The sequence below is a fragment of the Callithrix jacchus genome, chromosome 10 (assembly GCF_049354715.1).
Source record: "Callithrix jacchus isolate 240 chromosome 10, calJac240_pri, whole genome shotgun sequence".
NCBI lineage: Eukaryota > Metazoa > Chordata > Mammalia > Primates > Cebidae > Callithrix > Callithrix jacchus.
The window spans coordinates 88,052,437-88,078,270 of NC_133511.1; the positions used below are offsets into that span (position 1 = coordinate 88,052,437).

A 25,834-nucleotide genomic window follows, 5' to 3' on the forward strand; every position below is an offset into this window, starting at 1 on the left:
GTAAGTGACCAGGTATCCATTTAGGGATGCAAATGCCCAGGAGAGGGGGACAAAATCCATTCACTCCTTGGAAAACTACTCTATGATCAAACCTCAATTATTCTTTTATTCAAAAATACCTGTTGAGCCTTTTTATGCTACCCAAAGAGGGGTCCATTTGACATTGTCCTGGGTTCCCATAGTAACTTAAATGGACATTTTTACAATCTCTGGAGCCCTATAGATGAAGAATGAGGATATTCCCAAATTCCTTCCAAGAACTCACTTTGGTGGCACCAATATTGACTTTTCAACATAACAGAACACCTACAAAAGAAAAAGTAATGCTATCTATATTATAAAGTCTGAAAAGGACCTGGAGGAAGCTTCAACTGGTAACTCATGCCAGTGTTGCCATTGACCATCTAGCAGATGTCAGTGTCATTTCTTCCAGGAATAATGGACAATGAACTGTGCTGAGTCTTCTGCAGCCACTGTGCTGCTAGCCAGTCCTAATGCTGAGAGCTTCACTCTCAGAACCCTCACCAACCAGATCCATGAAGCCTCTGGAAATCGAGTCTTCTGGTGGTTACCAATCTCAGCGCTGACCACCAGACTCCACAGAGGCAGCTTATGTTAACCAGCTTATTATTTCCCTGTTTGACACAGATTCTTCTGTGTACTAGGTGGATATCGCCATCTCATGCAACAAGAGAGTGCTCTTCTTGGGTCTGATGTGACGGATTTTGACCCAAGAAGTTCTGTATATGTGTAGCTCTATGTAAGAACAAAGTGAGGTCATGCCTGATTTCTACTTCTACAAAGAGCTTGAAAAAAAATTAAAATGAGAGAGCAGGTTTCTGCTGAAAAGGCTGTGACCAAGAAAGGGTCATTGTATATTCAGTACGAATGTAATGCTCAAACTGCTGAGTTTCCTGCTACTCAACTTGAGGCTGGAGACTGGTTTAAAGGTGTTCAGATGTTCCCTATGCCTATCTAGCAGTCCCCATTTGAAGGCTGGACCACTAAGTCAATGAGGCAATGATTAGAAACATGACAGGTTCTATACTAAATTCTGCTATATAGGCTACAGTTACACAACAGACTTTAAACTCTCTTGTGAAAGTTATGACACAACTGGCTAAACAGAGGAGTATCTGTGCAGCTATTGATATTAGTTGCCTATGAAAAAATACATCAAATGAGGATTAACAAAGAGACTGCTTAGTTAAGTGAGTAGACCCTTTATTTTGCTGATTCATTGATCTATTTGATTTTTTTGAGGTTTAGCTTATGGGGACTTTGAGTAAGGATCATACTCCAAACTGTTGATATTATCCTCTCAAAAGTCATAACAATAGTCTCCCTGGTGCACGGCATTCTTTCAAAGGTCTTGAATGCTTGCATTCAGCCATCTTTAGAATGTTATATGGTTCTCTTCAACAGGAATTACAAGAGCCGAAAGAAACGTGCAGCTATGAGGACACCGTAACCTATAAAGGACATGCTGAGACAAGAAACCCAAAATGATGGGAACTGAAAGTGGTGTTAAGGCCCAAAGTTTTGTTCACACTCTCACCTAAGTGAGAACCTGACCAAAATGGGGGAATTTTTTAAGCAAAATTCTGGGAAGTCATTGTTTTGGACTAAGCTCAAGCAGCAGACCCCAACAGATAAACCAAGTTTGTGCTAAGATTTTAAGGAAACACATAGATCTTAGAATAGACCAGGTTTTGGTTTTACTCCTGCAAATCTCTATAACAAACATTCCTGACAGCATAGCCATCCACCCGCTGAAGTTCCCATTAAATCTTTTAACAAAATTCATTTCCTCTCACCTGGAGACCATCAAGCTTCAGATGATCACATAACAAAGTTCCAGCTAGTTCTAGAGAAAGACACAGCCCCTCGCCATGGAAAAGCTACCCCACCTCCACTAGACAGAGCAGGGCAAGAGTTCCATGATCCCCAATAGGTAGGGACTATGCCCCAAGCCAGCATGAAGCAGTTAAAGAAGAAAGACTATCGGACCCTCCACCTCCCATAAAGATTTATGGTCATCACATCTCTCAAGGGGGAAATGAGGCAGGAAAATAGGGTCTGGAGGCAGGGAACATAAGGCTGATTCACACTTCAGCTATGACAGGAAATATTCTCTCCACAGGGTGTAAGCCAAGTAAATGACTTTGTAACTTTACTTCATCCTTTCCATTTACATAGGGCATATGCCAAATAACCAATGGACTCTAGAGTAGAGCGTATTTAAGCTCCCAAAAATTCTGTAACAGAGCCTTTGAGCCCTCATGCTTGGGCCCACTCCCACACTGTGGGGTGTATTTTTATTTTCCATAAATCCTTTATTCCTTCTTTGCTTTGTGCATTTTGTCCAATTGTTTGTTCAAGATGCCAAGAATCTAGATACCCTCCACTGGTAACAAGCCTACCACTGAAGGCTGGTCTGCAGCTCCCACTATTCTCACCACTGAATGAGTAGGAACAACCATTGAGAGGTGTTAAGCTCTCCTTCCATATGCTGTTAAACAGAAACATTTGAATAAGTTCAACAAAAAAATAAACATCCATTTCTTAAAAAAAATTAAGCACTTTGTATCAGGGAGTATTTTACATGCTGGAAGTATAATTCTGCATAAGGTAGGCACAGTTCCTGCCATTTAGAAGTTTTTTTCTAATTGACTTAGAAAGGCAGAACAGGAAACAAAGCAAAGAACCATTAGGTGCTGTGGTAAGCAGACTAATAGTCTCCCAAAGCTGTTCTCTTCAAGATCCCCAGAACTTGTGAATATGTTACCTTATGTGGCAAAGGGGACTTTGCAGGTGTGATTATATTAAGGATCCTAAAGGAAGGTAAGTATTCTAAAGATTATCTGGCTGAGCCTAGTGAAATCATAAGCATTTGTATGGGTGAAAAACAGAGGCAGTAGAGACAGAGGAGATACGATCATGAAATCGGAGGTCATGCTTGTTAACTTGGAGGTGGGTTGTATCACAAGTCAAGGAATGCAGGCAGCCTCTAGAAGCTGAAAAGGCAAGGATATATTACCTCCAGAGTCTCCAGAAGGATGAAGCCCTCCTGACACCATGGCATTAGCCCAGTAAGCCCTATGTCAGATTCTAATCTACAGACTTGTGGCAAATATGTGTTTTAGTAATTTCTTAATTTGTGGCCCTTCATCACAACGGCAATAGGAAAATAAAACAGATAGCAATTAGAAAAATAAGATACTTTAGATAGTGATAAGTTGTAGAATAAAGAAAACTTAAAAATGATAATATGATAGCAAGCCAGTGAAAATGTGCTATCACAGAAACACACTTGGCCTGTGTTCATGGTATGTAAGAGCAAGAGAGAGAAGAATTAAGATGACGATGGAGAGGTAGCCTTCCTTAGAAACTAAATAACTCAGAATTCTGCATCTGGTCATCTAGTCTTAGTCAGAATAAGCAAATGTAACACTTGTATAAACTCAAATATTGGAATTTTTTTCTGTATGCTATGTTTCTTTTACCCTTGAAAAAGAGATATTTACACAGTCAAGATAGTTTTGTTTTAAATATAAAATGGACACTGAGTTCCAATTAAATCGGGAAGACTGAGCATATGAGTTTGTGTCCACTTTCTCCTGGGACTCACTAAAATGATGGAAAAGCAGATTTTGAAAAGCTATAAAAGAGAATGACAGATGAAGCCATAGCATTTGGAAGATGTTAACAGGGTTTTAGAAGGTGGAAAGCTGATGGATAAGGGAAAAGTGACCTAGATAGTGAAGAAAGGTGAAACCTAAATGCCTTTTGGCAGAAAGCAATTCAGGTCATGCCCAAACCATGGAAAAGCTTGGGAGCTGAAATTATCAGGGTTGTGGGCCCAGGCTATAGACAAGATAGTTTGCTGCAAGACTGCAAGAAGAGGACTTATACCTAGCCCAGCCTATGTAGCAAGACAAATGGACCTCACCAATCACGGTAGAAATGGAAGCTTGTCTCTTCAGGGTAAATCACATAGACCCAGGCCTCAAGAACAGCAGGCATTGCTGAGATGTGGGGTATATGCCTTACTAAAATAAGGAGGAAAAATCAAAGGTTGCATACTGGATGGTGAGATTTTATTCTCAACTTCCTTTCTACTCAGCTCCTAGAATCCTGGTTGTCAGATGCCTAATCATTTCTAGGAAAGAGACTGAAGGACTCTGATATAGAGAAGCTTATTAACTACAAAAAATGTATGTATTTATTGCTATCTGGGGCCCACAAGTAAAGAACTGTCAAAATAATCCCAGCTAGCAAGTCTTATATACCCACAGTGCCTTGCTCTTAAATATAAATGAACAGCTAAGGACTACTACGTATTTAAGGAAAGACCCTGAAAGAAGGTAAACCAAGCTAATTAGAAAAGAGAAAATTAGTGAGAAGAGAGCAGAAAAAAATTAAAATAGTAACGACTAAATTAACATTTTCAGGGAGAAAAGATAGTGCAGCCTTGAAAACAAGAATATGTTGCTATTGAATAAAAAGAAAGATTCAAAAATAAACAGCTCTTGCAAATAAAAATATAATCGCAGAAACTTTAAAATGGGTTTGAAGAAAAAAGAGAAAATTTATGAAAAAATAAAAATTAAAAGAAATAAACAATTAGAAATAAGATTTTAAAGACTAAATGGCAATCCAGAATGGCTAATACCCAACTGACAAGGTTTTGAGCAAGAATAGATAAACTGGAGGAAAGGAAATTATCTAAGGAGATGGTGTCAGAACATTTTCTGGTTTTGTTTTTACTTTTGTTTTTGTCTTTTTCAAGAGGTCTTGCTCTGTGGCCCAGGCTGGAGTGCAGTTGTGCAATCACAGCTCACTGCAATCTTGAACTCCTGGGCTCAGGTTAGCCTTTTATTTTAGGTTTTTGAGTAGCTGGAACTACAGGCATTGTCCACCACAACCAATTAATTAAAAAAAAAACTGTACAGATGGGGTCTCACTGTGTTGCCCAGGCTGGTCTTAAATTCCTGGCCTTGAGTAATCTGCATTCCTCCTGCTTAGCCACCCAAAGTGCTGGGATTACAGGAATGAGGCACCACACCATATCTAGCCCACTTCCATATTTGAAGAATGTGAGAGGGTCTACCTCTGAGTGACAAGCACAAGAATATTAAAAAAGCCTCTTTTTAAGATGTCATAAATTTTCATAACACTAGAGATAGAGTATCATAAAGTCTCCATATAATAATTTTTTTAAAGCATCCATGAGGAATCAGAATGGTACTAGTCTACCCACTAGCAATACTAGAAGATGACAGATAGTGGGAAAAAACTGCCAAAAACAGAAAAAACATTATTGTTCTTAGATTCACAAAAGGGAAACAACTATCGATCAAGTGTGAAAAGGAAAAAAAAAAATTTTTTCAGATACGCAAGTTTTTAGAGTTTACATCCCAGTCCTTTGTTTCAGGAAACTACAGGAGTATACAATCCAGGAAGATACGGCATCCATAAAGCAAGCAGGTGACGTAGAAAAGAGATGGAGGGGACATCCCAAGATAGTGGTGATGGAGGACCCCAAGTCAGCAACTGTGTAGCAGGATACAGGGCGTTTAGTTCATACTGAAGTAGAAGGGCAGAGAGCTCTAAGAGAAAAGCATCTAGCTAAAACAAACAAACAAACAAACAAACAAACAAAAAACTAGACTTGATATATTATCTGACAAGTCTGATTATATTAAGGGAATTTTTTAGTTCTCCTGGATCATTTTGAGATGGATTAATGACCGGAACACAGAAACATAAGATACCATTAACAAATAGAAATGCAATTATAAATCCCAGGGTGGAGAAATGCTATAGAAGAAAGAAAATGAAAACAAAGCAACCCTATGGTTTGGTTATGAGCAATAAGTGGGATACTTGAGTTAGAATTTTAACTTTGCAACCGAACTGTGTGACATTGAGACAGTTGCTTAACAATAGTCATCATATAAACAATTTTGATTTCAATAAAATTAGTTTAAAGGGGATAGCATGTGAATGTTGGGGATGGGAAGAGATGAAGAGGGAGAGACAGTTGAAAGAGAGACAGAATTAAATTTAGTTCCTCATCTTTCATTGGAAGATGGCAACAGATATATAAAATATTGAAAGTCAACAAACAGGAGCCTAATGATCATAACAGCTAAACGTATAGGGTTGATTATATGCCAAGTACTCCTTAATCCTGTAAGTTACACACACACACACACACACACACACACACACACACACACAAATTTAATTTTGTTCTCCAAAATGATGCCTCCTATTAGCAGGAGTTGCCAGTAGATGGAATGAGCCAAAGAACGGCTTCTTAAAAAAAAAAAGTATTTCACCTTTACATATTGGTACATGTATTATTTTGATAAAATAAAAACTAATCAAGACATAAAGTTTGTAACGGATTAAAGAAATTTTTGTGTTGTCTTGCTATGTCAGAATAGTGTTTTAATTTCTGTGATTACCAAAAACTTGACTTCACTTAATGAATGTAATATGAAGTAATGGGCCATTGAAAATTATTCTCCCCTCTTTCTGTCCCCTCTTCTGACATTATAGCCTCTCAGAAAGCACTGTAAGAAACCCAGCCTTCTTTTAAATGAGAAAAGCTGTATACATTTTTTCTCATGGTAAATTATAAATACAGAGTATATGCACACACAAAAGGAAGCATCGCATATATGACTACATATGTGTGTTTTATTACATACATGTGTAAATAAAATACATGTTAAAGGTAACAACGGTAACAACGTAGGCTTATTTAAAACTTCCTATTTCCAGTTTTAATCAGAGAAATCAAAAGATATTTTATAGTAGGCCACTAAGTATAGCAGTGTAAAGTATTGGGCTATGTTCACAGAAGTGGTTTTTAAGACAGACTGAATTATTTCTTCTATTTGCAGCTCTAAGGAAATCACATAATGATAATTTCTTAGAAATTGTCTCTGAGGCTAACACTGAAAAGTAAATCAAATAAAGCTGAACTAAAAATTGTCTACTTAAAAACCCTTGATAAGAAAAAAGTCACAGATGAATTCTAGAACGTATTTGTATAGCTCCGACCTGAAAGAAGTGTGTAATTATTGGACTGAACATTTACTTAGGAATTCAAAGTCAAATAAAGCCATACTGTAAAAAGGCTTTTTGACGCATTTTTATCTTTAGGAATGTGCACTCTCTACACATTATAAAAATATAATATATATTTTTATATTAAAAAAAGCTATAAAACTGTATTGAGTTCATAGATTTACTATATCCCAGAAAAGAACCTAGCCCACAGTATGTACAAATATCTGTTAAGTGAATATTTTTTGAAATAATAAACAGAAGATGTTGCATTCAAAATAGTCACAGACTCAGTCATCTTAAAGATTTTCTCTTTTTGGGGTGGGGTCTGGCTATGTTTCCCAGGCTAACTTCAAACTTCTGGGATCCAGCAATACTCTTGCATCTGCCTTCCCAGTAACTGAAACTACAGATGCACACCACCACCTTGAGGTATTTTTTGAAATCAATTTGCCTTAAAAATATCCCAGAAATAGTTTTTAAATGACCTTAAATATAATGCCTTTAGAATATATTTATATTTTTGGTAATAGGGAGCAAAACATCAAATTTATATTACTATTTCAAAATATCTATTAAATTATCACAATTGATTCTACTGGGATTAGAAAATGTATACCATTTTTACCTGTGTGATTATCATACCATTACTCAATCTTAATACAATAAAGTTTCCTTTAGTACTAGCTTTTTGGTTAACTGAGGGATTCTCAGACAATCAACTTATTTCTAAATACATTTTGTAGTAAAACAATGGCAAATGTGTTGCCCACAAAAAGACTTTATAATTATAGATGTATATTTAATTTATCAAATACTCAAAAGAGGAAAGACGAAAGAAAGAAAAAGAAAGAAAGAAAGAGAGAAAAGAAAGTAGGTATAATTACATAATTAAGGACCAAAATTGCCTCTAAAATATTAACATATCCTTCCACCAGAGGGCAATATTTGCAAGACATTTAAATTATTTCTCAAAAGTATTTGCTCACACATTTGTTTATTTCCATACAGGGATATAAACAAATGGAAACCTATTACATTGCTGTTGGCTAATACCTTATGTGCATCTTAAAAAATACTATAACTACAATTATTTTTAAAATCGCATATAAAATTCAATATATATAGTAAAACAACAAATAAGTTTTACTCTAAACATGTGAGAAGGTAGAACTTTCAGAAATTAGAACATTTCTATATATTAGTATTTTTTCAGTTTATTAATCATTTAACTCAAGTATAATAGAAAAATCTTACGGTGGAAGTAACAAAAGAAAAGTAGTTTTACCTCAGTTAATAAAGTTATGAAAAAGCATAAAATTTCACAAGCAGAATGGATGATAGAAATCACCCAATACAAGACTTCATTTGTGCCAATAAGAAAACCGGCTTATTAGTGTTTGATGACTGATACAAAATTGGAGATATGATAATCAGTAGAATCAGGACCCAAATTCAGGTAAATTGATTTCACATTTCATACTCTGAGGTGTTGATGTTCAAAATGTGATCCTTGGTCAAGCAGTCCTGGAAACCTGTTACAATTGCTGAATCTTGGGCTCCCCTCTAGACCTACTGAATCAGAATCTGTATTTTAACAAGACCTTAAACTGTGAGAAGCTACTCTAACCTGTGCTGTTTTCTCATCACCAGTTACATGGTGTCAGGCAATTATTAAATCTCACTTTCCTCCTCAGTAACATTGGAGTACAACTATTTTAGTTTAAGGAATAATTATAAGGAATAAATGAGATTATCATGTAAATAAAAGCTACTCATAAATTATAATATGCTACACTACATTAGTTATATTCAGTGAAAACCTCTCCTTTTATTGTTCGCAGTTCTTGGCAAGAGGGACATTTCTTCCTCTAGAAGAGAAGTTGTCTAATGATGCAATTTGGAGCTTGTTAAAATTGGATATAAGGTATTGGGGACAAAGGAGGCTGTCAAGAGAAAGGAAGTCTTTTTTGATATGCTTAAATTAATATCCTACATATAACTACTAGTGTTTCTTTACATAAAGATAAAACTGATTAATTTAGGGCTGCAAAAGTACGTGTTCGGTGTTTCTAATTTGTGTCCACCCGTGAAGAAAATCTGTTGGGTTAGCAAATGGTGTCTGAATATATATTTCATACATTGGGAGCTTCTGTGAGTTTAAAGATAGCCTAAATGGCATTCTTAGGTCCCAGGTGGCCTGGTAACATTCCTTGTAGATTTCCACATACAACGTTTTTCATTGTTTACGGAAATACCATTAAATATACCCCCTCTGACTGTAGTGCTATCCAAATAACACCCCTCCACCCTGCCAAACTCCACTGGGCTGCCATCATCTTTATAGAACTACATTTCTTTTAACTATTAAGACAGACAAGAAAACATTGTCTCCTGAAATATATTCTGTACATTTTAACTCCCAGGCTGGGTTATTTAACTTGTATAATTTCATTCATAATTATTTGTAATTGTATTTATGTGTCTATCTCCCATGTAGCTTGTGATATTTCAGGGAGAATTCCCAGATCTAGTATTATTCTTGGCACTCAATGAATATTTTTAGAATGAATAAATCAATATTAGCAGTTATTCTGATTCAGTTGCTCATGCTATTATCAAGAGAGTGGAAGACAGAGGCAGATGACATTCATTTCAATAAAAGTGAATGTAATTGTTTCACCCTAGAAACAATGCTTTTATGTTGGATTTATATTTCTTAGTTTCCCCTCATATTTGTATAATTGAAACCTAGCTATCATGCTTATTGATGGTTTAGATAGATCTCTAGTTATCTGAGGTTCAACTTAAGATGGAATGTTTAGGAAAATCTTTTACATATTATCACCCCAGCTTCACAAATATTTGTTGTAAATTCTATTTTTTAAATAACTTTCCAGAATTTCAAAATCATTAATATCCCTAAATAAATATAATTTAATGAACTTAGTTACTAAAAATTTGAAAAATATGGATATTTAGAAAACACCTAGATAAGTCAAGTCCTGAGTAGCTTGAATCTTTTAATCTTTGTGTTTGCTTGCTTGTTTTTTGGCAGGGAAGTAGTTTTGTCTCTTTATATTTTATCTTGAGAAATAGATATTATTCTGAGACATTCCAGAGTGTTAGAGAAAAACGAAATTCACTGTTTTATTGAGGATATATATTTTAGACAAATTTATCCAAAAAAGAGAAAAATGTCTTTATTATCATTTCGTTATCATATTTCAAAATGGAATATAATTCGACAACTATCAAACCTAATAATGGTAGGTGGTTTTAGATACTTTTGAATTTTTTTTCCAGGTATCCATTTAGTGAATACTTAGCCACCATGCCATTTGAACTATTCAGGGAATATTCTTACTTGATTCTAAATTTAGATCCATACTTTTGAGATTTTTTTCCTAGCATCTTAATTAAAAGCGACTCCCCCTGTTGACGTATATGACATCCAAGGTTTTGACCTTGAAAATGTGGTTCCAGGCCAATGTGTTTTATAGGCATTGGCCTGAATTGTACATAAGAAATTCGTGATTAGTGTAAAAGAGATTAATAATTTACCTTAATCTAGCATAGTTTTCTTGCTTTGCTTAATGAAATAAATTCACTGATGCTGTACTTATATATAAAACCAAAAGTGTTACATGAATGTCTTTCAAACCTTATGCTTTAGAAGATGGTGATACAAAGAAAAATTATGTATAAGATTTGAATGGAATATATGTAAATTCAATCAACATAATTACAATTTGCTGGCAAGCCCAAGGTACAGCCACATATTTTATCAGTATACTGGCATTTGAGTAGTGTACTGTAAATTCTTTAAACAAAGATGCTTAAAGTTCAAAGGAATTTATCTTAAACTACCTTTTATTTAATCTCGTTCACTGAGTTTACGGCTATTTTTTTATTTTCTCCTCTCCCTACCTTGCACCTCTTTTTCTTTATTTTTCCTTTCTCTGTTCTTCCTTCCTTCCTTCCCTCCCTTTCTTTCTTTCTTTCATTCATCATTTTCCTGTCAAGGGTTAAAACAAACACATGAGTAATGCAGTTATGAATTTTGTGTGCATATATTTTATATTCAAGGGAACCTAGGTGTCTTGGAACACCACAAGCATAAGTGAAATATGTTGAAATATTTCTTCCCTGCAATATTGGCATCAGTGTGCTGGACAAAACGTAGCAAACCAGAAGTAACTTGTCAATTTTTAATAAAGTTGTCTTCCCTAGCAGAGCTAAATGCACCATTCTCCCTGTAAACTCTGGAGATGATGACATCTTCTCACATGGTTTCCATAGCATCCGTTCCTGAAGAGCCCCAGTATGGTCCTTGGTCAGGGCGATCCGCCCAGCCCCCTAGAAAGTTGGCAACCTAGCTAGCCAAAGCGTCCCCTTTCCCTGAAACTTACTCTGTCCGTGGTGCTGAACCATTCTATCGAGACCCGCCCAGACGGGTGCTGTCAGCCGCTGAAAAAAAAATCTTCCCTGACGCTGCCCAAATCAGAACTGTGTGTCTTTTATTTACTCACGTCCTCAAAGAGCAGCAAGCCTTCTCCATCTTAATTTGAGTCTACCGCAGAGCACAGTTACGCTGGCGTGATGGGAGGAGATCACGGGCAGAGAGGAAAAACTAATAGCAGCACTGCTCACCTGAGACCTGAGATGCTCCCGTGAGTTTTGAATATGCTCTGCTCCTTACAGCAAATACACCATTTTTAAAAGTACTTTTCTTTTGACCTTGCTGTTACCCAAGGGTTCTGTGATATTCCGTCCCCTCCGTTTAAAAGCCAGCAGACTTGAGAGTAGTAAGTCTTCAAAACCGGGAATTTACATTGTTTTTCAGCTGACCGACTTCCAGGACAAGGACTCAACCGCATCTACCCAAATACCATGGCACTGCTTGCGCCCTTTGCCGCCGGATCCTCCCCTTCCAATGAGACTTTCTGATTGTGTCTACCAACTCTCCTATTAGGAAACCCGTGGGTTGCATGCAGCTATTCTGTTGTATTCTCATTCTCACTCTCCCTCCCTTCTCTCACTCTCACTCTTGCTGGAGGCAAGCCACTACCATTCTGCTAAGAAGAAAAAGCCCACAACTACCTTAAGAGATTAAGACAGTATGCGCAATCCTCGCCTTTCCTAGCAATCACTGTTTAAATCTGGCAAGAGCTGACAACAGTCTTTGCAAGAATGGAATCCGTAAAACAAAGGATTTTGGCCCCAGGAAAAGAAGGGCTAAAGAATTTTGCTGGAAAATCCCTCGGCCAGATCTACAGGTAAGACAAAGCAAACCCTTGCTTACCTGGGGCTCAGCATGAAAAAACCTGCAGGGCCATTTCCGCAAACCCTGGTAGCTCAGAAACATTGTAATATGATCGGAACGTCTTTTTGTTGCCCATTGCTTGGAGCAGGGGTGCTCTGGAAACCTGCTTATTAATGCAGGAATGTTGCACTAAATGAACCTGTCTGGTGTGTGTGTGTGTGTGTGTGTGTGTGTGAATTTTTGTTTTGGTATCCGCAGAGTTTTATTCTTTACTACATAGGATTTATCTTCTTTGCAATTTAGAAATGACCAGTACCTGCTCAGTCTTTCTTTTAGTGCTTATAGATACCCCGAATTAAACTACTTTGATGTAGACAAACGAATACAAAGCACAACACTCTAAAAATTAGCCAAGAAATTCCAAAGAGTAATGGTTTTAATATATATACATATATGAGAGAGAGTGAGATTTCAGTTTCAAAAACATAGTAGAAAATCCCCTAGTGGAATCTTTCTTCTCTAGTGAATGAAGAAGAATCAAAATATATCAATAATTGATAGTTGAAGCAATTCCTTTCTCTGAGCCTGAAACAATGTATATGCATTTTTAATTGTTTTCAGTCTCCTAGAGTCTATTTCTTGCATAGGAAATGTCACAATGCCTGGAAGAACAGCCATAAAAATAACAAGCAATATTACTTTGAAGATCTTAGAAACGATTTAATTTTTTAATCTTTCTGTAGTCACTATACTAATTATGCTGCAATCTGCAAAACTTTAAATCATTTCAAGTATGCTACATGGATACAGCTTTTTTAAAAAAATAAAGCAAAATCAAGAAGACAGGGAAACATAAAAGAAAAAATTCCAAAAGAGCATTAATTTTAATATTTGGGAAATTGAGGTCTCTGTAAATGCAAGAGAAATGTAAAGAAAATGACCAAACCACTCCCAAATTTTCCAAATCTTTTTAGGTTTGGCGGGCTTCATGTAGGCACGATTATGCACCTATGCGGCAGTAGATACCGCAAGGGCCCTGCAGTCCCACAGCTACCTTGTAAAGGGCTGTTCTTTCCCAGTACAACTGCCATTCTGTGCAGAGTTCAACGTTGTATATTTGGGCACACAAAGCCAATGCAAAAAGAGAGAGAGAGAGAGAGAGAGAGAGAGAGAGAGAGAGAGAGAGAGAGAGAGAAAGAAAGAAAGAAAAAGAGAAAGAAAAAACACATCGGCAGATTTTTTTCTCCCAGTAAAAATAAATTGCAATGTTTTCTAACATTATGATCAGACTTTTAGAATAAATATTAATCTAGCCACAAATACCTTTATGACCTATTCTCTGGATGCTATTTTATAGAACTCAGAAGTCTGACTTTTTTTTTCTGGTAACCTTAAACGGCTTGACAGCAATATCCCAAGCTATGCATATTTGAAACTAAATTAAAATTTTCACTTGCTTCACCCTTGTGTGGTAAAACAATTGGGTGTGCACATAGTATTCAAAACGGCACAGGTCAAAATTACATGGTAGTTTGGAAAAATATTTCCAAACTCTAAACGGAGAGGCTCTTTGTTTAAATATCAAAAGTATCAATCCCAAGCGGCTACATACAGAGATGTTACCGTATGCATTCCTTTTGTTTGTTTGGTTGGTTTTTGTCAATAGAAATTTCATGAACATGTTGTAGACTAGAACACTACCACCTTTTAGTGAAACTATTCCTTTTCTCCGCGTTCCCCTTTACGTTTGGCCCTTCACCCAAGGACCAAAGCCAGAAATGAATTGATTCAAATGGATGAAATCTTATGAAACACTATGCAAAAACAAATTTTTCCGTGAGCTCCTCCACTTTAATGTGGAATATCTTGCAAAAGTTGATTTGCGGGCTCGTTTGTGTATCTGGGAGTCGCATTTTTTTGTCTTGGGAAATGGACTCTGGACATTTTTCGGTGTTTGTAAGAGAGATAGCAATGACGCAAGGTTGTGAATAATTAATTATTCATGTTCTGTCAGTAGGAAGCTTAGGTGTCGCCCATATGCTGTGGAGGTCTTTGTCTCCAACTCGAGTAAAAAGAAAAAAAAAATAGTACGAGGTGTAAAGGGGGAAAGCATTGAACCGGAGCCCTTGGGCGGGATGAAGGGGAAGGAGAGTGTTTGACACTCTCAGCGAGAGTTCTCAGGCCTTCTCTTCACGCACAGGCCAGGGCTTAGAGAGGCCTTAGTCCCAGGGGTGCCCCAGGCTCAGCTGGGGGTGGGGTGAGGAGGGGGTTTGGAATACTAGCATCCTCAACCTGCAAAGCTTCGCTTGCCAAAAACGGAAAAGGCCTCGCGGGTGGAAAAGGCTCTCTGGTTGGGCCAGCCTGCAGCGGAGCAGCCCTCGGGCGCTGGGTTGCAGGAGGACACAGAGGTAGCCTGGGGAAAGCCCCGGGGAGCACAGGTCAGCAGGAGAGGCGCCTACACAAGTGCGAAGGAGGCTCTGGTAACCCCGGTCCTCACAAAATGCAGACCCCGCAAGAAAATTAGACCCAAGCAGCCAGTGTTTCTGAATCAGAGCTTCCAAGGGTAGATCCGGAGATGGGGACTCGCTGCCTTAGGCCTAAAGGTGTTAAAGTTGAAGGAACGCTGCCGCCGAGGCGAGGGGCAAGGGCAGAATGCGTGAGAACGAGGGAGGTCTTGCAGTTTGGTGTCACCCCACCACCCTAATACCTGAGGGAGGACTGGGGTCGACGGCCCTCCTCCCAACCCCTATGGATCCTTAAATATGGGAATGGGTCGGCGTCAGGGGTGCCTAAGCCGCCAAGCACAGCCTTGACTCGCCCCTGCTCTGCCGCGCAGGGTGCTGGAGAAGAAGCAAGACACTGGAGAGACTATCGAGCTGACGGAGGATGGGAAGCCCCTAGAGGTGCCCGAGAGGAAGGCGCCGCTGTGCGACTGCACGTGCTTTGGCCTGCCGCGCCGCTACATCATCGCCATCATGAGCGGCCTGGGTTTCTGCATCTCCTTCGGCATCCGCTGCAACCTGGGCGTGGCCATTGTGGACATGGTCAACAACAGCACCATCCACCGCGGGGGCAAGGTCATCAAGGAGGTGGGCAACGGGTGGCCGCCCTGGCTCCCTCCCTTCGGCCATGTGGCCTCATAAAGCTGCATCTCCTGTTTGAGCCCCATTTCCCCCCTCAATGGAAAGGAAGGCTTGGGTGCTCCCTAAGTTCCTCTCTAGCTCTGCCGTTCTAGAATGAACCCCAATAGTGTTATCACCTCCTTTTTCGCCCTGCGGTCTGGGCCTTGCCTTCGTCATCTTCAAAGTGGAAAAGAGCGTCTAGCTCACTAGGCTTTGTGAACTGTGACCTAATACAAGACGTTGGTAACTAGCAATGTCCATTAAATCTAAATAGAAACGTATTTGTTTTATTTGAATGAATAGTGTAGCATATTAATTATAGTTTTCCCCGGACTTCATTCGGCCCCTCCGATACACTCTTAATATCAAAATGAAACAAACTAGAAAACAATGAAATCAGCTGTGTTCATATTAGCAGGTTTGGCTGAGGGGTCTTTCGGAAGGTTTACGTCTCAGCAGGAGGAGCTGTAACGCTGGAGAGTCCCAGGGTGGCAGGGAATCGAGCTCAGAGAGGGAAGGGTCACCTCAAGGTCACATAAACCCTGGGTCCCTACTTTCTGCTTAGAAACCCCAGAAACTCCCCAGGAGTTGAGAGGAGAAACTGGGGAAAGGATCTTGGAATCCGGGATACCTTGAAAAAATCCGCTGGGTGTCAAAATATTCGAAGGAGAAAAAGGGTTCCCAGTTACCTGGCAGGAAAAGCACACTCCTATCTTTTGGAACTTAGTATTTGCGCCCCAGTTTACTTTGAGGTTCCCTTGGGGAGTCACCCAGGCTGACCAGGGCGGAATTAGACCTCCACCTTCAGAAATACCCCCGCCCCGTTTGGATTGCAACCCCTGAGCAATGTCTCCCACTCCCTTTACTCCCCCCAATTCACGGATGACTCCAAACCCTTCAGGCCCATATCCGTCCCCATTTGTGAGGACATCCTTTCTCCTGGCCACTCCGAGCCCTGCACCTTTCATCCTTCGCTCCCCACCTTCCTTTCCCAGAACTTCCCTATTTAAGTCTCCAGGGTTGGATTCCGTTCTTAAAGTCACTACAATACTGCATCCGCATGGGCCGGATCCGTTAAGTGGATCCCTGCCAGGAGTCTCCATCTGGCTAACAAATCTCTTCATGGGGAGTCCGAATTTCCAAGACTGGGGCCTTCTAGATTCCCAGCTCATTCAGAGGATCCGATCTGCCTACCAGCAGTCGGAAAGCCAGTGCTCCCGGTCTCACTGTTAATCACAATACATTTCGTTAATGAGCAAGGTTTTTCCGTTGCAAGAGGCAATTTTGTTAGGAAACGAAAATGAAGCCACCCTTATCCCTAGAATGCGTGAAGTGTCCAAGCACTGGGGGCTGTTTGGCTTGTGAACCACTGAAAGTGAGCCTTTGGCACTGACTCTACTCTTTCCCTTCACCCCTTTTTTTCCTACTCCCCATAGAAAGCCAAATTCAACTGGGACCCGGAAACCGTGGGGATGATCCACGGTTCCTTCTTTTGGGGCTACATCATCACCCAGATTCCGGGAGGCTACATCGCATCTCGGCTGGCAGCCAACAGGTAAAGCGCCAGGCGGGGCTAGGGCTTGGGGCGTGGTGTTGGTTCCCTCCGAAGGGGCGGCAGAAGCCGGGAGCAGAGACGACAGCCCCATGGGGTTTGAGGACTCCTGGGAGAGGTCTTCTAGTCTTTTGACATCCCCTCTCAGGGCTGAAGCTGCTGGTGACTCCTTCTAGAATTAGTCGCTTAAATGGATGTAGGCTCTCTGGGACTGGAGCACGCGGCCTCCTTTCCCTCTGCGGTGGCTGATCCGGCTTTCGGAGAAATGATCGACGTGCCTTTTGGCCTGACGGGAGCTGAGGACAGGAGGGGAGCAGGCAGAGCAGGGACAGTGCGGCAGTGTGCACAAAGCGGTGGGCAGCGGCAGACTCTGCGCTCTCCCCTGCACTCCCCGCGGGCGCCCAGGCTCCCCGAGGGTCTGCCCCGGACCCCGCCCAGATGGTGCTCTGGGTCTGAAGGATTTGAATCTAGCAGGGCGGGCCCCAGGGAGGCAATTCCACCTGTTAATGAGCTGCGCAGGGGCGGGGGTTGGGGAGACCTCAGCTGCTTACTGTGGCCTCCGGCCTAGCTGCGGAGTGCACAACCAAGGTCCTAGCGCCAGTTCCCAGAAGCGCCACCAGCAGCACCTGCAGAGACATCCCTAAAGCAAAAGACGTAAGAACTGATGGGCTGGTGGTGTCGAGGGTGACAGCCTGGCCACCAGAGGGTGAGGGGCAGTTTCCTTTGCTTCATTGTGTGTATACTGAGAAACAAAACTAAATGTTCTTTACGTCTGAATTGTTGAGCCGACATAGAACACAAGCACCATCTCTTCCTGTTCTTTCTGCTTAGATCCCGCGAATAAAGATTTCTAATCTTTATTCAGCTCTTGTAGCTAAAACATCACTTCTCTTCCTACACTCAAAAGTCACATTTTAACGGAAGAAGACTAGAACTTGTCCCCTCCATAATCATGGTTATATACAACTTAGCCCTTTGTAATTTGGGCACACCTCATCTCTCAGGCCCCATCCAGCGGCTTTTGTCAATTACAATCCCTTTCACTAGCTGTGTCTTTTCTGCCCAAAGCTTTTCAGAGTCCTCAGGGCCTGGGGAGGAATTCTTGGAAAGGTATTTTTAGCTTAAGGATCTCTAGAGGGAGGATTTTGGGACAGTGTTTTAAAATGTCAAGAGGAGAGTGCCATACATTAGGAATAATGTCTTTCGAGTATTGTCGTTACTTGACAACACAAATGTTGGCACTAAGACCAAGTAGTAGACAAATAGTTCCTTTAAAAAAATCAATTTAGTGCATATATGTAGCACATTTTCTTTATCCATTCATCTGCTGATGGACACTTGATGAAACTCACTATGTAGAGAACTCTTTTGTACAGATGTGATCAAGAAAACATTGATATTAGACAAAACATTAAAGAAATATTCTGTTAAATATTATTGATAATGAACATGTTACATTTTTTATTTTTAGATCCCCAATATATACAGTCTTCACTCCTTTTTTTTGTTTGTTTTCCTAAAAAGTATTTCCTAAAATAAAGCAAAGTCTTCAGAAAGATACTCTAAACATACATACATGAAATGTTTGCACTGCAGGGGGGAAACATTCATCAATTCACCAAAAAAAACAAATGGTACAAGAACTCAATATGACGTCAAATGAAAATATAATGGTGGTGACTTTAAGGTTATTTTCAGAGTCAAATATTCACCTTGCCAAATATTAAAATACTAACATTTGTCTGCCAGGAAAAACCACCAGGGATGCTCCAGCTTTTCCTCTTTGTAACATTAGGAGGTTAGTAACCAGTTTTTCTCATTAAAAAAAAAAAAATGCAAACTCATGAATATCTGTGACATGTTTAGCAATGAAAACAGTGATGCTGACTCAGGTTCTAATTTATTTGGCAGATATTCCTCAAAGAAAAAAAAATTTTTTTTTTTTTTGAAACAGAGTCTCACTTCATCTCCCAGGCTGGAGTGCAGTGGCGCCATCTCAGCTCACTGCAACCTTGGCCTCTGGGTTCAAGTGCTTCTGCTGCCTCAGCCTCCCCAGTAGCTGAGGCATGTGCCATCATGCCCAGCTATGTTTCACAGAGAAAAAATTTTTTAATTCTAGAATTTTTATTTGGATCCAAATTATTCTTACCATTAAATGGGTATTCAAGAGAGAGGGCTTAATGTTTTCGTATATCATAAGTTATGTTCTATGAGACTGAGAAAACTAAAAATGTATTGTAAAATATCAAGGACCTATAGAAAATTATATAGATCAACTTCCTTATCATGCCTGAAGATTCTGACATATTTGCTTTATTTTTAAGATATAACAAAACATTGCAAAATGTAATTAAAGCCTTGTGTGAAACTGGTTTTTAAACATGTATAACATTTTCTTTTGAGATGATAACAGTATTGCATATTAATTTAAAAATCATAACAATGATAAATACTTTAATCATCTTGATATCCCTACTATTAACATGGTAAATGTCCAACTTGTAATACAAATGCTACATAAAATTTTATCTTAGAAGGCTTTTCATAAATATAAAATGAGAGATTTTTGTAAGTTGTTTGAAAGATACTTGTTTCCTATTACGATCTCTTTTTCAAAAACAGTAAAAAAAAGGCAGCAAGACCAATCTTACACTTATAAGCATCGTGTACCCATTCAAATCAGCTTCTCTATATTGATCACTTAATAGTAGAATGAGATTTCCCTTGGGTGGGATATTGGGGACAGATTCCTTTCCCTCTAGGTGTAAAAGAGGCTCATTTTGGAAAGTGTTTGCCATCGCTGTTGTGGGTGGAACTGAGGAAGAAAAACTGAGGTGTGTGAAGACAGAGCCTCAAGAGAGAAAGGCTCCTGGCTACACCTCCTGGCAAATTTCTCAATGAAAACCAAAGAACAATTACTTGGCTTCTTCATTTTATTGATTAAGCAAAGAGAGCCCCACTCTTGGTCACAATGCAGACTCTTGGTTCTTATACTACTCAGATTCTAAGTACCTGTACTTTCCTGATCATTGAGAGGAGGAGTTGGAAGAGTCAGTGGGGGAGTATACCCAGTCTCAGAGGAGGGAGGGCTCTTGCATCACTTTTTCCTTTGTCTTCCCTTAAAGAGCTATTGCACATTATGGGTGGGAGAATTTAGTCTCCTCCAGGAAAGGCCTCCGTGTGTGGGGGTGCGGGGGGTGTCATAGGAGGATTTCTTACAAAATATTTAATGTTTTAAAAGGTGAGAACATATTAATATAGTAATAAAAAGATATGGGGGCCAAATTATTTTTGTCTTTAAATAATACAGGACATGGACTTATAGTAATCCATGTATTTACAAATATGAAATTTCTAAGGACTGGTTTTACCCTGCATTTAAATTGCTGTGAGGAACCTGCAATGTTTAGTAGCACAAATAACATACATATGTGAAATATATAAAACTATAAATATGATATATATAAATATGTTTTTTTTTTTGCAAAAGATGTTACCATGGAAGATCAGATACAGCAAAGGGAGTTTGATGAACCTTGTATCTTTAATGTATAGCACTGTATCACAAAAACTGTTTTCGCCTTTATTTAGGTGGGGATATTATTTAAACTCTATTTAGTATCTTTAATACCCTGATCCTTTCCTCTTGATTTCTCAACACTGCTTTAATTTTTTACATAGGACTTATCACCACCTGTCATACCAATATTTTGTTTATTTATCTGTTTTTCTAACATCTTCCTTTCTACCACAAAATGCAAGCTCCCCGAGTGACGGTAGCTTTGCTTTGCCCATGTTTTTTGTTTTTTGTTTTTGTTTTGTATTACCAGCATCTCAGAGAGAACCTGACTCATGATACATATTTGTTGAATAAATGAAATAAATATCACAACGAGGTGTTTGGGGAAAAAAAACACAAAAAGCCAGCAGTAAAATTTAGGCTATAAAGCCAAACTGGAGGTTCAGGCTCTTGAATGTGTTACTTAGTAACTGAATGATATACATTTTTATTTAACCCATTTCAGTATTTCTGTAAAAGAGGGCTAATTAAAGTACCTACCTCACATGGATCATAACAGCTAAATATATGTAAAGGTTTCCGAAGTGCCTAGTACCAGGTAATTGCTGGCTGTTATCATTTATTATTAAAGAAATAATAAATGATATTTATTAAAAACTTTTGTGACTATTCAGTTTATTTTTGTCTAAATTTACCTTAAACGTTAGTAATGCAAATGATTTATTTCCAATGTGGTAAAAATGCCTCTTGTCATGAGTTACATTTCTACATTTAAAATTGTTTTCCCATGTACATTATTCAAATTGAAATTATTGTTCAGTAAAAATTCCATAAATATTACTGAAGGCTTTTAAAGAGCTGTCCTAAAAAATATTTTTAGCCAAGTGTATAGAATGCTAGTAATTCAGTGCATGCAGTCTTTGAATTCTAGCCAAGCATAAATACACTTAGAGAAATCCATTTAAGCTTGAGTTAGCCTTCTCTACTCAAAGTTATAGTTTATCTTCCTTTACAGTAATCCTGTATTTTTGTCTTTTCAGGTATTTCTTTAATTTCTAACTTGGCTTTTTCTAAGGAAAAATACTTCTTTATTTGAATAAGACACTTAGGATCACACTTGGTTGTAGCATATAGTGAACCCCCTATAACAGAAAGAACCTATATTATTGCTGGACAGAGCTCATCTAATCCAGCCCTCTCATTTTACAGAGCAGGAAATGAAATGGAGAATGAGGGAATAGTGATTTATCTGAGGTCACAAAGGGATTGTGACTAGAATTCAGGTGTCTGGTAATACATGAAAGCAAGGTACCTCTACAATGAAATTGAACATCTCTGTCTGATGCTATGTGCTTCCTTGCAAAGTTAGCTTTCAGCAGTAGGTTGAGCCTTCTGCTCTCAGAATGAATGATTACAATCTATCATGCCCCAAATCCAGGGAAGAATTCCACGAATTAGAGAGAGAAGCCTTTAGCTGGCCCAAGGGATCCTTAGATTTTATTTTGGCAGAAGAAACATATTGTATATTGTGTGTGTGTGTGTGTGTGTGTGTGTGTGTGTGTGTGTGTGTACTGGCTCCCAAGCTGTTTGGCTGCAACATAGGTGATCCCGCCCTTTTCTCTGCAAAAGGCAAGCTCCACACTTGATAATGACTAAGACAAAGAATGTGATATTCTACACCAGAAAACATGGCATTTATAACTTTTTCTGCCACTCAGACACTTTGGCAGTTTGGGCTCTTAAAACTAAGATTCCAGAGATTTGAACATGACTGGATGTAGGTTAGACTTTGGTCTGCAAAAACGAAGGGATTTATCCTAGGGATTTTGACTCATCCAACTCAATTTTTATGCTGTATAAAATAGAAAGTAATTTATACTTAAAAGTGAGCAAATCCAAAAGCTTCGTTTTCAAATTTGCTAGTGTGCATTTATATTTATAAATATAAAATTTTATAAACTTTAGGTAAATATTCCAGCTGGCATAATTATAAAAAAAAATCTCTTGTTAGAGTAATTTTCTAAAAGAGAAGAAGACAGACATTTTAAACGTAATATCTTCATGTGTTAAGCCCAGAAAGGAGCAATTTTACTGGTGCTATTCTTTTTTCTTCAGAAAGATAAAACAGTAAGGATGTTCTTTATTTATTTGTTGGAATAAGCATTGGAAATTAATTTCTAAGAACAATCACACACACACACACACACACACACACACACAAACACATATACACAGATACACATAAACACACTGTTGGTCTGCCTATATTATTTTTTTTCTTCTCTACTTACCTATCCATTGCAACATCCATTGCAAGGAGGAGTTCCTCAACCCTTCCAGTGAGAAATAATTCGTGACTTCCTTATGTATGAGAAAATAATTCAGACTATGAACGTAAATCCTGATGAAAGGGACCACTATCCCTTTCTTGTGGAAATGGTTTATAAGCATCCAGTCTTTTAGGGCCAGAGGTGCCTTTTTCTAGCTCGTGCATCTAGCTGCCAATCAAACATCTAGCCCCCTTCCTATTGTGTGTCCTATATGTTAGGTATCTTGGGTAATGCAGGAGAAGCCTGCACTCTTCTGACAAAAGAAAATACCCTTTACGATAAGATGTATAGATAAATTGAGGAGGGAGGAGTCTCCAAGGGCTTGCAGGTGGTTTCATGATATGAGTTTCTCTCTCTCTCCTTTTTCATTCTCCAGTCCCCTTATCCCTCACTAGCTCTGGCTTTTCCCGCTGCTACAGCATTCTGCTACTGCAGTGCAGAGGCAGCTTCTGGAGGGGAGGGACATGATTTTGAGAAAGGAGAGAGTCAGGTGGGCAGCTGGTAGAGTGATGCTCCCGCTGCCATATGCTACCATTGGGGCTGTGTAATCTCTCTGTCGTGAGTGATGAAGTCATTTTTACAACTTAATGATGTATCAAGGGACCCAGAGGGTTGGCTCATGCCTGTGTATTCCCTTTTTAATATGGGAGTGGGGGCATCAGATGTGACAAAGGGAGACATCCTAGCCCTGATTTGATTAGATTAAATAGATTAAACAGCCTGCGTCAGTCTACTTCTGCAGACCCTCCAGGAAAGAATTAGTCCCACACCTGGGGTGAGGAACACTAGTTTCCTGTAAAGTGACAATCCACTGCCCAAATGGAAGTGGATTGATTAATTCAGGGAAAATGAACATCATCTATGGAAGTGACAAGTCACCAGTTTTCCTGTTACCTCTTCTGAGCAAATCATTTTGGGGTGGACTTGATATTTGAGGGTGTTTGTGGCTGTGGGTCATAGAAAATATGACTAGGAATATCAAAGCTAACTCATTATGGGCCCTATTGAATGCTAATCATCAGGCAGTTTGTGAAGCAGGTTTTCAACCGCTGCATTTGCCTTTCCAAACATTTCTATGTCATGATTACTATTATACTTCTTGATTGTGGCAATCTCTATAGTGGTATAGAAATTCCTGCCATTTAAGAACATCGGTGTTTATAAAATAATTTATAAAATAATGATACACGATCATTTCATACTGTAAAAGAGGAAAGTGTACGTGTGTGACAAGTAGAAGAAAAATAGAAATTAGGCTTTAACCTGAAAATAATCAGTAAATTTATTTAAGAATGTTATTTGCTGCAGAGGAAATCATGAAGAAAACAATTTTAACTGGTTTTTAAATGGTTTATTATTTTGAAAACAACTTTAATAAGAAAATGGGCCTTATTTTATTTCAGAGACTGTAACACTGTTCTTTGAAAAATTAGAAACACCCATCAATTTCTATGTCTCAAGAAATTATAAAATTATAATTTTTCACATTAATTTGCACATTTCTTTCATTTTTTTCTCTACCCCAATTATTAATGGCCTATCTCTGACTTATATTCACACCAGGAGTGGGTTTTTAAACTAGCATCTTAGGTGCCAATTATAAGAAGAAAGACATTAAATGAAATGAAATACCAGATTGCTTGAGATTCAGCTTACTATTTAGCACTTTACATATATTGAAAACTATATATATGTATATAGCTAAACTATATAGTATATAGCTAAAATTGATATATATATATGTTTATTAGTATCTATGTAACATGATTATTTTTTCTGAGAAAGCCATGCTTTACTGAGTTTATTGCTAAAAATTGTGTAATTTGCTAGAGTATTACATTGATAGTCTTAATATACAGTAATGACATAAATATACTGCCTGATATTATACAAAACTAACTTTTATAATTTAAAAAATCAGAAAGTTCAACATATAAACAAGTATTTATTTTGAAGAAATGTATTTCTAGAAAATGCTTTTTCTAAAGTGGAAAGAGAGAAGATACGAATTATACTACAAAATTGTTTTCATAATTGCCTTAGTTTTCCATTATGGGAGGGAGGTGAAATTAGAATTGAATAATATGCATATATATATATATATATATCACAAAATGTATAATGTACATTATCTTTATCCCTCATAGTGACTCTATAAGGCACACATTCTTTTTAAAAATTTTCTTTATTATACATTAAGTTCTGGGGTATGTGTGTAGAATGTGTAGGTTTGTTACATAGGTATACACTTGCCATGGTGGTTTGCTGCACCCAACAACCCATCATCTACATTTGGCATTTCTCCAATGCTTTCCCTCCCCTACCCCCCTACCCACTGACAGACCCCAGTGTGTGATGTTCCCCTCCCTGTGTCCATGTGGTCTCATTGTTCAACTCACACTTATGAATGAGAGCATGTGGTGTTTGGTTTTCTGTTCCTGCATTAGTTTGCTGAGAATGATGGTTTCCAGCTTCATCCATGTCCCTGCAAAAGACATGAACTCATCATTTTTTATGGCTGCATAGTATTCCATGGTATATATGTGCCACATTTTCTTTATCCATTCTATCATTGATGGGCATTTGAGTTGGTTTCAAATCTTTGCTATTGTGAACAGTGTCACCATAAACATATGTGTGTATGTGTGTGTCTTTATAGTAGAATGAATTATAATTATTAGGGTATATACCCAGTAATGGGATTGCTGGGTCAAATGGTATTTCTGGTTCTAGATCCTTGAATAATTGCCACATTGTCTTCCACAATGGTTGAACTAATTCACACTCCCACCAAATAAACCTATTTCTCCACATCCTCTCCAGCATCTGTTGTTTCCTGACTTTTTAATGATCACCATTCTAACTGGTGTGAAATGGTATCTCACTGTGGTTTTGATCTGCATTTCTCTAATGACCAGTGATGATGAGCTTTTGTTCATGTTTGTTGGCTGCATAAATGTC

The 25,834-nt window shown here is 38.5% G+C and overlaps 1 protein-coding gene across 1 annotated transcript in view; it reads left to right on the forward strand.

The window, feature by feature from the left end:
* Nucleotides 1–11,598: 11,598 nt before the first annotated feature.
* Nucleotides 11,599–25,834, forward strand: part of SLC17A6 (solute carrier family 17 member 6) — a 43,101-nt gene continuing 28,865 nt past the window's right edge. Inside the window, exons 1-3 of the mRNA XM_002755104.7 lie at nt 11,599–12,362; nt 15,186–15,438; nt 16,908–17,026. Of these exons, the coding sequence (XP_002755150.1) occupies nt 12,277–12,362; nt 15,186–15,438; nt 16,908–17,026 (458 nt within the window). The 5' untranslated portion in view covers nt 11,599–12,276. The remainder of the gene's footprint in view (nt 12,363–15,185; nt 15,439–16,907; nt 17,027–25,834) is intronic.